The sequence below is a fragment of the Trichomycterus rosablanca genome, chromosome 27, assembly GCF_030014385.1.
Source record: "Trichomycterus rosablanca isolate fTriRos1 chromosome 27, fTriRos1.hap1, whole genome shotgun sequence".
In the NCBI taxonomy this organism is placed as follows: domain Eukaryota; kingdom Metazoa; phylum Chordata; class Actinopteri; order Siluriformes; family Trichomycteridae; genus Trichomycterus; species Trichomycterus rosablanca.
Genome location: NC_086014.1, coordinates 3,867,008 through 3,884,816, shown reverse-complemented (window position 1 = coordinate 3,884,816; position 17,809 = coordinate 3,867,008). Strand labels below are relative to the sequence as shown.

General features: G+C 42.3%; 1 protein-coding gene across 1 annotated transcript in view; it reads left to right on the top strand.

The window, feature by feature from the left end:
- The first annotated feature begins 6,095 nt into the window (after positions 1-6,095).
- Positions 6,096-17,809, top strand: part of lgr4 (leucine-rich repeat containing G protein-coupled receptor 4) — a 59,464-nt gene continuing 47,750 nt past the window's right edge. Inside the window, exon 1 of the mRNA XM_062989953.1 lies at positions 6,096-6,731. Within this exon, the coding sequence (XP_062846023.1) occupies positions 6,523-6,731 (209 nt within the window). The 5' untranslated portion in view covers positions 6,096-6,522. The remainder of the gene's footprint in view (positions 6,732-17,809) is intronic.

Below are 17,809 nucleotides of genomic sequence, written 5' to 3'. Positions count from 1 at the left end.
AACCCAGACCAAAGTCCCTGTGGAAAACCTTTGCTGACACTGGAAGAACATACAAAAAGTCCTTAAGGACAGTAAATGAAACCAGAATCCCCAGTATCCATGTGGCTGTGCAGTAGCCACTCTACCATCTTTATCTCGTCCAGATTCGTCCAGATAGAAGAACAGAGGATCCATATTTTCTTCTTTTTCCAGTTGATAAAAGCCACTGGTCAGTGCTTGTTGTCATGAAAGTGCAGCCGACATCGTTGACCCTCTGACATGTCGTAAATGCAGCCCTGGAGCACACCGTGACGAATCCGGGTTACAGACGAGACAGAGATTCTCTGTAATCTCAGTTGAAGATTCACTCATTCACAATTGTTTCATACCCGCCTCTCGTGGCAGCAGCTCCTCTCTCTGTGTGTCATCCAGTATGTGAAATGGTCCTGGGCCGATCCCAAATTTGTCATGATTGCTGGTGTTTCGGTGGCAGGCGCCGTGTGTAGTGGTTTGTGGTTTGGTGTGATTAGACCAGGCTTTCCGCCAGAGCGGTGGGGTGCAGATGCGGCCTGCTCCACTTTAAGATGAGTAAAGCTACGGGCTTGGCAATTAGTGCTGGGTGCCGGCCTTGCTCGCTGTGGCTGCTTTTAACGTAGCCGTTGTGGTTCAGTGTGTGCTGGCTTTCAAACCGCAACCAATTGTGTTTCATACTGAATAAAATCTGTACGAACAGACTGGTGACAAAAGGGAACAAAAGGAAGTGTCAGGGTAAAGGGTCACGCCACCATGAGACACTAGAACAACTGTAATGGTGGTGAAAAACACTATCTGACCCAAAATAGGTCTTTATTTGGTTTGAGGTCTGATCACTTAGACTACTAGTGTTGTAGTGTTGGATTATGATAATTAATACTTTTTAATGAAGAGCAAAGACATAATCTCAGTATACACTGGTAGGGCACCAATATTTAAATATGTGCAAAATGTCACCTTATACACCGATCAACCATAACATTAAAACCACCTATTTGTTTCTACACTCACTGTCCATTTTATCAGCTCCACTTACCATATAGGAGCACTTTGTAGTTCTACGATTACTGACTGTAGTCCATCTGTTTCTCTGCATGCTGTTCTTCAATGGTCAGGACCCCCACAGAGCAGGTATTAATTAGGTGGTGGATCATTCTCAGCACTGCAGTGACACCGACATGGTGGTGGTGTGTTAGTGTGTCATGTATTGGTATGAGTACATAAGACACAGCAATGCACTGTCACTGCTGGACTGAGAATAGTCCACCAACCAAAAATATCCAGCCAACAGCGCCTCGTGGGCAGCGTCCTGTGACCATTGATGAAGGTCTAGAAGATGACCGACTCAAACAGCAGCAATAGATGAGCGATTGTCTCTGACTTTACATCTACAAGGTGGACCAACTAGGTAGGAGTGGACACGGTATTTAAAAACTCCAGCAGCGCTGCTGTGTCTGATCCACTCATACCAGCACAACACACACTAACACACCACCACCATGTCAGTGTCACTGCAGTACTGAGAATGATCCACCACCTAAATAATACCTGCTTTTTGGTGGTCCTGTGGTGGTCCTGTGGGGGTCCTGATCATGAGTATATGTTCTTCAAAGTGAAAAAACTAAATCCATCTGTGTTTGAAAACCTGCCATTTTTCTTTGCCAATTTACATCCCACATTTCAGTACTACAGCACTTCCAAACTTTTGGTCATGAACCTCACTTTCCACTATGTCACAGTTTCCGTTCCTCTGTTTTCTAATACCTCGAGTTGGATCTCTCTGTATTCAGCATGTGGGGTGTACAGTACTTCATATCTCCAGCAGATGGAAGTGTCAGCATGTGTTCAGAAGCTCATTTCTACACTCTCTATTTCAGGGAGGATTATATTTAGCTCTGAAGACCTGCTACCCCTGAAGAGATTCGACCTGATACAGATCATGAGCTTTAACATTCCATAAGTTAAGTAGATCAGAGCCATAGTCATAAGGGTGTTGGGAGGATTGGGGTTTCCTTTTATTTGGGGTCAGGTAGATTTGCTGATGATATATACAGTATATTGTGATTACAGCCTTGAGTTAGCTCCTGTCTGTTTGAAAACCACTAAATAAATAAAAGCAGTTTTTTATTTTGTTCCACATTTGTACGTATGAGACGAGGTTTTGTAGTTCCTAATCTTGCCGTTCACTTATTTACAGTCAGACAGGTACAGAGCTCAGTGCATTGTGAGAGGTAAATGTCGCTACATGTCTGATAATGCAGTAAAGGATGTATGTATATAGTGGAGGTGAGGAGGGAGGCTCTGGGAAAGTGAGAACTGGCACCGGGCCAGCAGTGTCACTTCGGGCGGTCTTGGCGTTTGATTCCAGGGCAGTTCGATTTTTTTTATTACAGGATGCTGGAATGAGTTATTACTTATTTACACTTTTATTTACAGACGAGTGAAGAAATTGTGAGCTGCGTGAATTGTTTTGGTTCGACATCTTTAATAAGACTGGCAAAGACTTGTTCTGGATTGTTAGGGTGAGGCTTTGTTTTGCTTAAGAGGCTATAATTACACCCCTTATGAAAGTGGCACCGCCCCCACTAAGCTCTGGTACATTTTTTTTATTTTGTTTTTTTCTAATCGTAAGGTGAGAGTGTCTTATAATGAAATAGAATGATCTAGAATTATATTTCGTTCATTTGTAACGATCAGCCACAACACCAAAACTACTGACAGGTGAAGGGAATAACTTCGATTATTTTGTTACAGTTGTACCTGCCATGGAGTGGGCTAAATACACCGATCAGCCATAACATTAAAACCACCTGCTTGTTTCTACACTCACTGTCCATTTTATCAGCTCCACTTACTATATGGAAGCACTTTATAGTTCTACAATTACTGACTGTAGTCAGGACTCTACCAGGACCACTACAGAGCAGGTATTATTTAGGTGGTGGATCATTCTCAGCACTGCAGTGACACTGACATGGTGGTGGTGTGTTAGTGTGTGTTGTGCTGGTATGAGTGGATCAGACACAGCAGCGCTGCTGGAGTTTTTATATACCGTGTCCACTCACTGTCCACTCCATTAGACACTCCTACCTAGTTGATCCACCTTGTAGATGTAAAGTCAGAGACGATCGCTCATCTATCACTGCTGTTTGAGTTGGTCATCTTCTAGACATTCATCAGTGGTCACAGGATGCTGTTGGCTGGATAATTTTGGTTGGTGGACTATTCTCAGTCCAGCAGTGACAGTGAGGTGTTTACCACCATACCACACCAGCACAACACACACTAACGCACCACCACCATGTCAGTGTCACTGCAGTGCTGAGAATGATCCACCACCCAAATAATACCTGCTCTGTGGTGGTCCTGTGGGGGTCCTGACCCTTGAAGAACAGCATAAAAGGGGACTGCACATAGGACATCAATTTACATTATATTTACATGTTCAGCATTCTTTAAAAATAAGTATATTTATGGTCATTTAAAGTTAAGTATTTAACTCTTAACCATGAAATCAAGGCAGACGTTGTTTAGCTCATTTGTTCTTTTTGTTGCTTTTTTGTTCTAAGACGGCAGTTAAATAACGTGTATTCTTTTGTGACCCCTTCTTGAACTCTCTCCCTCTCTTTTTGATAAATGTCCTAATAGCTGATGTCTGTACAGGGATCTTGATATGTTCCATTCAAATTTGTCCCAGTCCGGGTCCTTTCCTCTTACAGCCGTCTATCATAACAAGTAGCACAAATGCCCTTTCACTGCACCCCTCCACTGCTGCTTATGCAAATCGCATTTGCATGAAAACCCGTTGCCTCGTGGGCCCTTCCTGTCCTGAGGAACACTTGGCAGTTTATGAGGCTACAAACACTGAGGCTTTAGACCGGCCTGAGGCCTCAATAGTAAACACTAATGTTGTTGCTGCTGCCGCTGCTGCTGGAAATGAGTCCCACATGTCCAGTCCATCGTTTCAGCCAGTACATCGCCTGCAATTTATCTGGAGGATAACAGTCATGTGTTGACAGGCGAATACTGGAGAAAGGATCAATGTGACTGTTTTATCAAGCAAATGTAAAATACACGTTTTCACACAAATAACGCGCCAACTGCTGCACTAAACATTAATCAGCCCTGACCGTTTTAAACTCGCCCAAGTAACCTTGTCATTTCTAATACTGAGCTAGCTGTTAGCTTGCATTTTTTTCATGTAGCGTTATATGTAGAATTTCAGTATCTGTAATGTTTGCATTATACTGTATATATATATATATATATATATATATATATATATACAGTATATTGTTTATGCATTTCCCCCCCTTTTTCTCCCGACTTTTAGCCCATCCAATAGCCCGATTGCATCATGCTTCCTCTCCACTAATGCCGGCCCCCACCTTGATTTGAGGAGAACAAAGCTAACCCACGCCCCTTCTGACACGTGGGCAGCAGCCGTATGCATTTTGTCACCCACACCAGACGAGATCAGCTGCGGATCAGCTCTGTGTACGGAGAGACACACCCTGATCCGCACTCTCTCCCCGTCTCTGTGCAGGCGCCATCAATCAGCCAGCAGAGGTCGTAGTTGCATTAGTTATGAGAGAGTCTCTATTTGCCTCAATACCCCACCCCTATATGAACAACAGGCCAATCGTTGTTCATGTGGCTTCTCAGCCCAGCCAGCAGGCAGAGCTGAGACTCGATACGATGTGATGTATTCCAGACCCCAGCTCTGGTGTGCTAGTGTGTGTTTTTACTGCTGCGCCGCCCGAGTGGTCTATGTTTGCATTTTTTTTTTTACTGATAGCCCAACCAATTTACATTTAGTGAAAAGGCATAACACCATTTTACTATGTAGTGTACACGGTGTGATTTGGGATTTAGGCTTTTGCTCATCTCATCCAAATTAGGAGTCCCGCTATTTCACTATCAAAAGCATTTTACAAAATGTTGAAATGGGGTTTGTACTCAAAACCATGGAAATGTATATATTGTAACTTAATTTTTTCAGGCAAAAGTTTTAGGCAGTGGCACTGTGATGGCATAGTTACTTTTAAAAAGTAACTTAGTTACTTTATTGATTACTTGATTTTAAAAGTAACTAAGTTAGATTACAAGTTACTTTATTAGTTACATTCAGCAGCTGCCGTAATGCAACTGGAGCTGCGTAGGCGATTGAAGCGGAATAAGAAACAAGAAAGACGCGGAAAACTAAGTCCTCTGTTCACAAGTGTAAGTAAGATAAATAAAATAAAATTTTTAGAGACAAATAAATAACAAAAAATCGATAAATATCCAAAATTTTGGCGAGTGGGGTTTGTAATGAGTCTGTAACTATGGTGATATTTCGTCATCACGTCCCCACGTGTAGTACGTAGCGGTGTTGTGTGCATACTGCACACTTCTGTACTGAAAGTATGTACTTCTTTACCGGCCGAGTAGTGCGTACTTCCTCCAATCTAGTGCATACTCTGTAAGTATGCGATTTCGGACGCAGCTCGTGACTTAATTGTCGGATAGGCCAGACGTCACTCCCCAAATAGTAACGCACAGTAACTTGGATAAGTAACTTTAATCTGATTACTGGATTGGAAATAGTAACGTGTTAGATTACTTGTTACTGAAAAATGTGGTCAGATTAGAGTAACGCGTTACTGACATCAGTGAAAAAGGGTTACAACTGAGTGCCCATAAAATAGCTAAATGAGATTAAAATAATGATTTTGGAATGTACCCTATTAAAGATATATGGACATTGATAAATAGGCAAGTGTGTGTCCCAATAAAAACAACAAATTTAGTTGAACTCAAAAGTCAAAAGTCCAGCCAGAGTTGTGCAAGAAGATTTTCACTGCTCTTCTTTGGAAAATGTACATGAAAAAAATACTTCAGAAGGTTCAGTCAGTCACACACACACACACACACACACACACCAACAAGAAACTCTTAAAAATGAAATTTGTGGTCACAAGTGTGGCATTAAACGGGTTAAATTCTCCTGCTGTACGGTCTCTAGGCGGCCAGAGATCTCATGAATATTAATGGACCATTAGCATATTGAGCAGCTCATGTTGGACTGAGTGTCTCGACCGGAGCAGACCGCGCTCACAGCCTGCAGCAGCAGAGAGAACCGGGGCTTCACACCACCGTGTTTTTACCACCAGAAACAACAAAAACACCCTCAACCGGCCGCCTTCACTCTCCGGGGTGTTATTCCGTGATCCAGCGGACAGTTAAAAGTCACAGCGGGGTGTTGCGGTGCTGTTTTGGAGGGAGAACGGGAAGGTGTTCGTGAGGTCGGACGGTTGGACCGGACTGAGCGCGGTATGAGCGGCCGCTCTCCAGCTCCTCACACCGGGACTGCTCACAGTGCGCTGACCGGAACCCCGACATGCAGCCGTAAACAAAGAGACGCTCCGGTTCTGCAAGCTTCAAGTTGCTCCAGGGACTAAAACAAGCGCAGGCAGCAGGAAACACCGCGGTTCTGTACAGCTTCTACAGTTTATCGAGCGAAAGGCCATGATGATGCCCGCACTGGCGCTGCTTGTGCGGCTCCTGTGTGTGTTTGCGGTCGCGGGTTCGTGCGCGCAGAGCACCGCGGCTCAGGCAGCCTCCACCCCGGCTGTGTGCGCTCCCTCCTGCCGCTGTGACGGAGACGGTGGAGCCGACTGTTCCGGGAGAGGACTAAGCTCAGTGCCAAGAGGCCTCAGTGCATTCACATATTACCTGTAAGTCGCACTTTTAACCTTTTATTAACAGTTTATTTCACTTTATTAACGTTCCTAGAAAGAAGCTGTTCGTGTAGCAACTAAAAGAGTTCAAAAACAAACAAACAAACAAACAATGCTGTATTAAAGTCTTGAATTTTAGGAAATATTATTAATAAACACTGCACACTGCCTGCTACAAGACAGTCAATGTAGGCTGTTTCAGACCCCAGATATTTAGGGGAAGCCCTGAGGGCTAATCATAACAGTAGTGTCTTCCAAAAATGTGGAAACCCCCTTTGGAACCTTTAATTGGCATGGTACCTAATTATTGAACCCCCTTCTGAGGGACCTCAATCTCATTAATCATTATTATTGTTGTTTATTGGGTTATTATCTGCACAAAGTGGCCCTGAAAGTAAAATAAAAAAATAGAAAAAGTCATTTAAGGTGCATAGTGTTAGTATTATTAGATACCACAGTATATTTTAACAGTTTTAGCACTGTATTCCTTATTTTACATGACTTAATTATTCTATTCAGGGTCGTGGTGTAGTCGTGGATCCAGTGAAACCATGAAACACTGTTCACAAGGCAGGAATACAATCTGAACGGGGTACCGATCCATCACAGGGCAATAGATATTCACATATTTATTCAAAAGTCTACTGCTAAAGTTGAATTACATTTCAGTGAAGACCTACAGTATTGAAGCAGCTCCCTGAAGTAATTAATCAAGACCTAGACTTGATCAGGATATGCACACACTGATCAGCAAAAGTAATGCTTTAAATCAGAGGCTCTTTGTTGTTTTATTAGCAGGTTCACACTATATACACTATATACACTATATATAGTAATAATAGATCTTTAATGTAAAAATATGAGCCACACTCCAACATGATAGCACCACAACCAGAATAGCATGGTCCTGTATTGTATTAACTGTTAGAGTAATTACTTAACACATGGCAGGTCAAGTTAAGTTGTATTTATTCACACATGGAGGTGCAAGGAGGAAACATGGAATATGGAGAGAACATGTGAAATTCCTCACAAACACCGACTGCAGGTTAGAAGCAGTCTCAGGTTCCCATGACCTATCCTGCTTCAGTTTCAGGTCGGTCTGTTTTACAGTACTAACCAAAACACAACACCAAAACACATGGCTGAAAATTCTAAACTCTAAAACAAGACTGCTTGTAACACACCTTGTCGTTGTATGCAAATTCTGCTTTATAGCTGTAGGAAAGTAAAATCTGATTGTTATAACTAGTAGCTAGCTAGTAATAACAAAATGGTCCAAGAACAATATTGTCAGATGGCTTCTGTGCATTTTTAGCCCTGGGTCCCTTCTGTATGTTGTGTAATATTCAGAGAGCACTTATTCTCTACTACACTACGACTCCCAATATTTTATTTTCTTTGGTTATTTGTGTACTCTTGTGAAAAGTCTTAATGTAGTTTTTAGTAACAGGATTCTGGGATGAACATTTTTCAGTAAATAATAGAATGCTGGTAGAATGCTGTAAATTTGTGGGTACTCAAATGTCTAATGTGTCTGCCTAGATCTATGAACCATTCAAATAACCCACAAGGATCATTCAACTCTCAAATGAAGTGATTATGTTTGGGGCAAATGTTATATGGGGGTTTTGCTTATGGGAACATTTGTTGGACTTTTAGATCTTACTAAATCATATTTATCAGCGCTAAGGTAGTTACTAATTCAGGTAATGTTTAGAGCACGCCAATTAGCTTTTTTAAAATCAATTTAGTATGTAATAACATGTAATAACAATTAAATCAAAGTGTGTTGCATCAAATCTATTGTTCAGCCATTCTGATTGGTCGTGCCAGTCTGATATCTGTGCGTCCAAGCAAAATCATTTAGGAGTAAACTGAGTCTTATCTGAGAATCTATTTCTACTAACCATGATGGTAATTATAGATGTGTTGTGTAAAAGTGGGATGTTTTCTTGTGTCCACATGTTCAGTCAGCCACAGTTTGGGAACCAAAAGTTGGACAAACTCAAAAGTCTACTGCTAAAATTGAATTACATTTCAGTGACCTACGGTATTACAGCAGCTCCCTGAAGTAATTAATCAAGACCTCAAACTGATCAGCCAAAGTAATGCTTTAAATCAGAGGCTCTTTGTTGTTTTATTAGCAGGTTCACACTATATACACTATATATAGTAATAATAGATCTTTAGTGTAAAAATGTGAGCCACACTCCAACATGATAGCCCCACAACCAGAATAGCATGGTCCTGTATTGTATTAACTTTTAGAGTAATTGCTTAACACATGGCAGGTCAGGTTAAGTTGTAGGCTATGGGGCCACAATTGGGCAAACAAACAGCAAGCTCTTAGTGTTGAGTTTATCCCTCGTACCGTGATTTATCAGCACCAAAGTGTGGTAGTAATTAACACCTAGCAGGGCATACAGCCCTGATTCATGTGTTGTGCCTCCCAAAGTAATGAGCTAGTTAAAGTTGTGCACACACAAAAGCTGTTAAGTAGAGCTAGACAACTTTTATGTGTGTTAAATGACACTTCCAGTCCAACACAAGTGATTCTCAGTCTTTTTTATTAACACTACAACACTGCCGTGGCTTGTGCTCCATATACAATTTATCATAGTAACAGTCAAGTATTTCAGGTGTGTCAGCCACACCCCAATGTGTCAAAGGCCATCGCTTGGAAACCACAGGTCCCCAGTAATGTTTCAACTCCTCAAGTCATTTATTAACACCTTTGTTACTGAACGCTTTTACAAGCACATTAAATATGAACTCGGTGAGTTGCAGAAACAAGCCAGGGTTCAGATTGACTGTCTAAAATCAGCCCAGAATCAGTCCTGGGTCCTGGGTGTGCCCCTTTTTACTTTTTAAATCTGTGATCCCACATCTAGTGGTTGTTTTCATTGCCAAGTGACCTGTACTGTACCCAAGTACCTGTTCTAAATTTGGTTACCATTGTTGACTAGTGATTAAGTGTACTGAAGAAGGCCGTACGGGTGGAGCGAAGAACAGTGCAAAGATAATAAAAATGTCATATTTAAAACCCAGCATGGAAAATTGGTATTGATTAAATTAGCATTTAATTGGCACTGGCATGAAAAAGCAAACAGAATATCACCCCTGTTTACAGCCACCATGGTGTATTTGCTCTCAACAGACATCTCCTGTAGGGCAGCTGTACCTTAGTGGTTAAGGTACTGGTCCAGTAATCAAAAGGTTGCCGGTTCAAGACTCACCATTGCCAGGTTGCCACTGTTGGACCCTTGAGCAAGTCCCTTAACCCTCAATTGCTTAGATTGCTTATCGCTTTATATAAATGCGTCTGCTAAATGCCAAAAATGTGAATGTCCCACATTCACGTGTACTCTTGTGCAATTGTAAATTAACATTGTTATACAGTATTAGGTACGGCAGAGATGGTTCTGGATTTAGATGCGTCCTGCATAATGAAAAAGCAGTATAATTATACTATAACTCCTTTACAGTTGTATTCATTCATCTCAGTATGCAAAAGACTCTCGATTTTCCCCCCACTGACAAGATCCCAGCTTTGTAAAATGCAAGGCTTAGTGTTAAAAGGCTACAGTTCGAACCATTAAAGCATTTAATCAACACCTCAACACCAACTGTTTTATTGTCACTGTCAGAGCTGAAACATCTCTTGAAGATGGATTTCTCTTGACTTTACAAGTACAACTTGTACAAAAGCCGTGTTCAGTTTTATTTAGCATGTTCCCTCTTTAGTCCAGCATTGTGTAGACTTATCTTCAGACCAGAAAGACCAGAAAGTTCCATTCTCCAAACACAATGTTAATAATTACTGCTGCTTCTTCTAAACTCAACACCTTTTATACCGTGCTGCATTCACTTCATCATGTTTTTGTGACAGGGCCATTGTGTTTTTTTTAAGCCAGAATAATCAGTGCAACAGCCATTTTACTAAATGGAGCATGGGGGGGGTGAGGGGGAGTGAAGTGCTCAGCACTGTTCACGCTTTATTAAACACGCCTCAGATTGGCTGGTTCTCTTCTGCACTTTGAGATGGGACTTTCTGTGGGTCCCGGATCTGATTCGTAGGTTTTTTTGTGAATTCCTCACACTCAGACAAGAGTGGCTTGTTCTGATTTGCGCTGTAGGGTGTCCAGCTCATACAAGACTACTGGAGAGAGGAAACACTTGTTAGATACACGTTTATACACGTTTCATGATACACGTTTCATGGCAGCTTTGGGATTAGCTGTTTTTTCAGTGGCTAAATGTTTAATAATAATAAATAATAATACATTTTATTTATATAGCGCTTTTCAAGATACTCAAAGACGCTTTACATAAGACAAATAATCAAAACAAATACGTACATACACCATACAAATCATAGTACAAAATCAAAATAGTACATCAACATCAAGAATAATTAAGATAAAAACAAAGAGAGCAGCATAAGACAGTTCATTAAAAATTAGCTAAATTATGAGAGAGAACAACAAATATAGAACAATTTCTTAAAATTAGACAGAAACAGGACAGATTTACATGCAATCAGGAAACTGAAAACTTTACAAGTTTTAGGATCTAGGACTTCACATTTCTGTCGTGATCTAAGTATAAAAACTATTAAAAAGAATAGCAAAAATAAAAGCATTTATTTTGTGTTGTTACAAGTTAAATGCCACTCTGAATAGATGAGTTTTGAGAAGTGACTTGAATTTGGACAGGTCAGGACAATCTCGTAGGTGTTTGGGGAGAGCATTCCATAAAGATGGAGCAGCTATGGAAAAGGCCCTGTCACCCCAGGTCCGGTGCTTGGTCCTAGAGGGTATGGACAGTAGGTTAGCCTCAGAAGAGCGAAGGCTACGGGAGGGAATGTGCTGATGGAGCAGGTCGGTGAGGTAGGATGGGGCCTGATTATGGAGAGCTTTGTGAGTGAATAGAAGAATTTTGAATTGAATGCGTTGAGCAACGGGAAGCCAATGAAGTTTTTGTAGAACAGGTGTAATATGATCACGGGAGCGAGTATGAGTAAGGAGGCGAGCAGCTGAATTCTGGATATACTGAAGTTTTTTTAGGATTTTGTTAGATGTACCATAAAGGATGCTATTGCAATAATCAATTCTGGATGTAATAAAAGCATGAATCAAAGTTTCGGCGGCAGAAAAGGAGAGTGATGGACGTAGACGTGCTATGTTTTTTAGATGAAAGAAAGCAGTTTTGGTGATGTGATTTACATGGCGGTCAAAAGAGAGGTTGCTATCAAAAATTACACCAAGATTTCGGATGTTAGAAGACGGAGACAAAGTGTCATTATCAATGGTAATTTGAAAATTTTTTGTGGTTTTTGCCAGGGTTGTAGGACCTACGATGATCATATCTGATTTTTCACAGTTTAATTTGAGGAAATTAGCTTTCATCCACAATTTCATTTCAGTGATGCAATTTGTCAGAGTGGAGTGAAGTTCAGTATTAATGGATTTGGAGGAGATGTAAAGCTGAATATCATCAGCATAGCAGTGGAAATGTAAACCATGCCGACGTATGATGTCACCAAGGGGGAGCATATAAAGAATAAACAAAAGGGGACCTAACACTGAGCCTTGGGGAACGCCTTGGGACAGTGGAGCAATGGCAGAACTACAATTGTTGATATTAACAAACTGTTGTCTGTTTATGAGATATGACCTTAACCACAAAAGGGCAGTACCAGTGATGTTGACAGAGGATTCAAGGCGGGACAGAAGAATGGAGTTTGTCTTTCATTAGTTTATTGTTGTTTGTTTACAGCCCCTCCCCCCTTTTCACACCCCAAAACATCATTTTCCCCTATTAATAATTCCCTATCACCTATCACCACCCGTCTTAGACCTGCACGTGTCAAAAGGGTAGTGGTGTGCTCAGTGGAAGTTACTGAACTAGTGATCAGAATGTTCCTGGATGAAGCCCCACCACTGCTAGGTTTTTACTGTTTGGCCCTTGAGCAAGGCCCTCAACCCTTAATTGCTTGCATTGTACTTCACTGTACACAACTGCTTTGAACAAAAACGTCTGCTGAATGCCGTAAATTCAAAATTTTATTTAGGTGGTGGATCGTTCTCAGCACTGCACTGACACTGACATGGTGCCGGTATGAGTGGATCAGACACAGCAGCGCTGCTGGAGTTTTTAAATACCGTGTCCACTCACCGTCCACTCTATTAGACACTCCTACCTAGTTGGTCCACCTTGTAGATGTAAAGTCAGAGACGATCGCTCATCTATCGCTGCTGTTTGAGTCGGTCATCATCTAGACCTTCAGCAGTGGTCACATGACGCTTCCCACGGGGCGCTGTTGGCTGGATATTTTTGGTTGGTGGACTATTCTCAGTCCAGCAGTGACACTGAGGTGTTTAAAAACTCCATCAGCGCTGCTGTGTCTGATCCACTCATACCAGCACAACACACTGCAGTTCTAAGAATGACCCACCACCTAAATAATACCTGCTCTGTGGTGGTCCTGTGGGGGTCTTGACCACTGAAGAACAGGGTGAAAGCAGGATAAAAAGGTATGCAGAGAAACAGATGGACTACAGTCAGTAATTGTAGAACTACAATGTGCTTCCATATGGTAAGTGGAGCTGATAAAATGGACAGTGAGTGTAGAAACAAGGAGGTGGTTTTAATGTTATGGCTGATCTCTTGTGTTCCACAGTAAACACAGACCAGTTCAGCTTTTATTTCGCTTCATAAAATGATTAACAGTGTGTCAATAGCAGCAGTAAAGTTCTATTTAGTGAATCATCTTACAATGGAACGCCACCTTCAGATATGTTTTCTGAGTCACTGCATTCCTCTGGATTTACTTTTTTTTATTTATATAAACCTAATCGCTGTAAATCACAGAAGTCCGTTCCTAATAAACAGCACTTGATTCATTTCCCTCCCAACTACAGTCGTAATCAGGTGCCATGAGCAGATTCCCTGCTGTGTGTCTTTCACAGCACGTCGATTTTGAAACTCTTGATGGAGATCTAGAAATATCTTTGCTAAGCAGCAGCGTGTAACCCAACGCTAGGGCCAAGTCAGGTTTGTGGAAGTGATAAGGCCAAAAATAAGCCGGAGTACTTAACACTTGATATGGCGTTGGATGTTTGATACACAAATCTGGGCACTTGTAGGTTCAGAGCGGTATCAATAGACAGTGAGAACACGTGTACCTGGCAAAATATCAAACCTTGTTAATGATGACAACAGATCAGACCAAGCCTAGCGTTACTGTAGTTCATTTTCATCAGTATCATTTATTTAAAATATCCATTTCATTTTCATGTTTTACTGCTTTATCCTGCTCAGGATTAGTGTAAATTCCTGTAACCACTAAGCACAGTGCACTAACACACAGTGGACCGGTCGCCAATCCATCAGCCACAACCATCCACTCCCTGCTTAACAGGTAGACACCTGACCGGCTGATAGCACCTCTGGGGATTCGAACACTGGAAAAAGGAGTCATATTCTGAAAATCATCAGAGCAATAGAAGGTTTTTAACTGTCCATTTTATCAGCTCCACTTACCATATAGGAGCACTTTGTAGTTCTACAATTACTGACTGTAGTCCATCTGTTTCTCTACATACATTTTATATACATACTGTACATCTTCAATGGTCAGGACCACCACAGAGCAGGTATTGTTTGGGTGGTGGATCATTCTCAGCACTGCAGTGACACTGACATGGTGGTGGTGTGTTAGTGTGTGTTGTGCTGGTATGAGTGGATCGGACACAGCAGCGCTGCTGGAGTTTTTCAATACCATGTCCACTCTGTTAGACACTCCTACCTAGTTGGTCCACCTTGTAGATGTAAAGTCAGAGACGATCTCTCATCTATTGCTGCTCTTTGAGTCTACTCTACAACATCTACTAGACCTTCATCAGTGGATACAGGACACTGCCCACGGGGCGCTGTTGGCTGGATATTTTTGGTTGGTGGAGTATTCTCAGTCCAGCAGTGACAGTGAGGAGCAGTGAGGCTGCTGTGTCTGATCCCCTCATACCAGCACAACACACACTAACACACCACCACCATGTCAGTGTCACTGCAGTGCCGAGAATGATCCACCACCTAAATAATACCTGCTCCGTAGTGGTCCTGTGGGGGTCCTGACCATTGAAGAACAGCATCAGTGTAGTCTCATGGTCGGCATGTGTTTGTTTGGTGTGGTGGGCATGCCTGTGTCAGTTAAGGGGTCTAATGGCCTGGAGGAGAAGCTCCTCCTAACCCTCTCAGTTTTGCCCATCAGACTATAAAATACGTTAATACGTTTATGCCTGGCTGCTGCCCAACCGACTGTGTATTTCTTGCTATTAGATAAAAAAACAGCCCAGGTTTCTTACATTAAAGATTAATGGGACGTGTTTTAAGGTAGAACTCATTCCAAACTACAGCGTGTTGGCTCTGACGCCGTTGCTTAACTGTCAGTCAGTCGGTAGAAAACCAGTCATGGCATGAATGGCAGGGTTTGTCACGATCTGAGAAATGCCCTGGCACACAGCCGCCCGGGTTCCTCTGAGGCTGGCTGCGCTGCACGCCTTATTGCATTCCTGGTATTTATTTATGTAATTGATAATAGTAGGGCACCTCTCTGTGTGTCTGCCCTGAATTGCCTGCCGCTGCCGCCGCCGCCGTGTCTACCCATGCAGAAAGAACTGAGGAGAAAAATGTTGGAAAGACAAAAGAGAGAGGTGTTTAACACGCTGCGAAAGTGTGAGAGTTAAGAAACAGGCTGTAGGAAGAGAAATATGGGAGTGTGTGTGTGTGTGGTTGATGAAACTGGTTGATGATTATCTTTTCCTACAGATAGCAGTCCTGAGGTTTGTATGGTTAATAAAGTTTGTGCAGTTCTCTGCAACAGGTCATTGCGCAACGCCTCAGGTTAATGATCCACCGCGCCGCTGGGGTTGGAGCGCCGGCTCTCTGACGCAGAACCTGGCTTAAGGAGCAAATACGCTCTGCAGTCGGCTTCACACTGTTGAGATCTTGACCTTGAACCTGGCAAGAAAGAAGCAGCCAATAAAAATTGTGCATAGTTTGTTACCGCTTGAGTGTGTAGATGTGATCTTTGCAGAGAACTTGCACAAAGCAGCTATTGTACATTATACATAAAGATAAAATGATAGTAAAGATTAATGGTGGGAGATAGTCACTGTAAATGTAATAAAAAATTATCATAACGTTCCACAATATAGTACGAGAGAAAAATATACAATTATTTTCTATTTTATTTCTGCATTTTCTCCCATTATCTCCCAAATTAGTGTAGTCAATGTGTCTTCCGCTGCTGGTGGATCCCTGATTGCAGTCGTAGTGGGTATATTGCGGCTCACGCCTCCTCCGACCCGTGCGCAGCCCTTTGCGGAACCCTTCTCACCCATGCACTCTGCACAGGCACCGCTCTATCTGCCGATCAGGGTCCTTACACAGCGTTTTAAAAACCCCACCCACATAGTCCGGTCAACCCGCACTAGCAGAACCGTGTCTGCTGCAGGCACTGCCAATTATGCCCGCTAGATGGCGCCCAGTCGACCGGTGGCAACGCCGAGTATGAAAGTCGAACCGAGTAGTTCAGAATCGAATAATTTACTAAGCAAATTGCCACATAAACACAAAATTAACTTGTACACGAATGCCCCCTTGCGGAGGCTTCACATTACATTTTGTAAACCACAGTGGGTATAATTTTCTGCTCGTCATATCTGGTGCACCTTTTAATTTTGGTTGTTTGAATCTCAGCTCTGCTAACAGCCGGCTGGGAACTTACACGGACAGTGATTGGCTTGTCTGAGGGAGCAAGGGTCATAAGGGACTCCTCCTAACTGCTGCTATTACAACTTCTGAGTTAGGGGATAGGGGATAATGGAGATTGCTGTGTGACTCTCCGTGTGCAATACGGATCCCTGTATGAACCAGCAGCGCCCCCGTGGGCAGCATCCTGCGAGTGTAGAAACAAGGAGGTGGTTTTAATGTTATGGCTGATCAGTGTATATATGATAAGTGTTTGTAAACAGTCAGCTGGCGCGAGTGTACTGAGGGTGGGTGAGGGCGAGTGTCAAATCAGCATTCAGAACTCGGTACCGCTCGTGTGTGCGAGATCTGTAGCTTCTCCCTCTCAGTTCAAATCAACCTTCAGCTCTCGGAAATGAATTAAATAATTAAAAGAATAAACGACCTGTTTAACCGACGGCTTTAATCAAACAGTGACTACGTCGGTTATCGTTTAGCAGATTAATCATTAACATCCCCAGTAAGCTAGAGACGCTGTAAAAAGAAATAAGGTCTGAAACGATGGATCATTTTATACAACAATAAGTGTTTAAAAGTAAATCTATGTAGATTTTGATCCTCTCTCGTACTACCCAGCTAGCACGCATGAATCGAACATGATCTGTCCGTGATCCGTTAGCAGGTCCTTGTCTCAGGCTCGGTTGAATAATCGAGAGTAAGGAATGCGCCTTCGTATCCATTAAGAAAACAGTGGCGCCATGTTGCAGTGATCCTTGAAGGCTCAAGGACGAGACGGGCGTCTCCAGTCAGCCGGAACACACACCTTCACTTTTGTGGACCTTTCATTTCTGCAGGAAGCGATTTAGGATGTAGAGAGCCTTTATCTACAGATTAGAATTTAGGATGGATTGTTAGAACGTTATGCTTTATTGACCTGTTTTACACCCTTTGGCTACATTCATGACAGGACAGATAATTACTGCTTACACAAGATTCATCAGTTCAAGTTTAATATCAAACACGGTCATGGACTATTTGTATCTCTAGTTCACCTAACTTGCATGTCTTTGTACAGGGAGGAAACCGGAGTACCTGGAGGAAACCCACGCAGACACGGGGAGAACATGCTACCCAGTATGTTTACACCTGACTACAATCTTGTTAGACATCCTTTCTAAACACCATGTAAAGCCCATCTTTGTGGCTACATCAGCTGTTCTGGCAAAGCAATGCCACACAATCTCTGAGAATTCGTCCCCATTCAGTCAAAAGAACATTTTTAGGATTTTTAGGATTGGGCACGGCTCACGTGTGTAGGG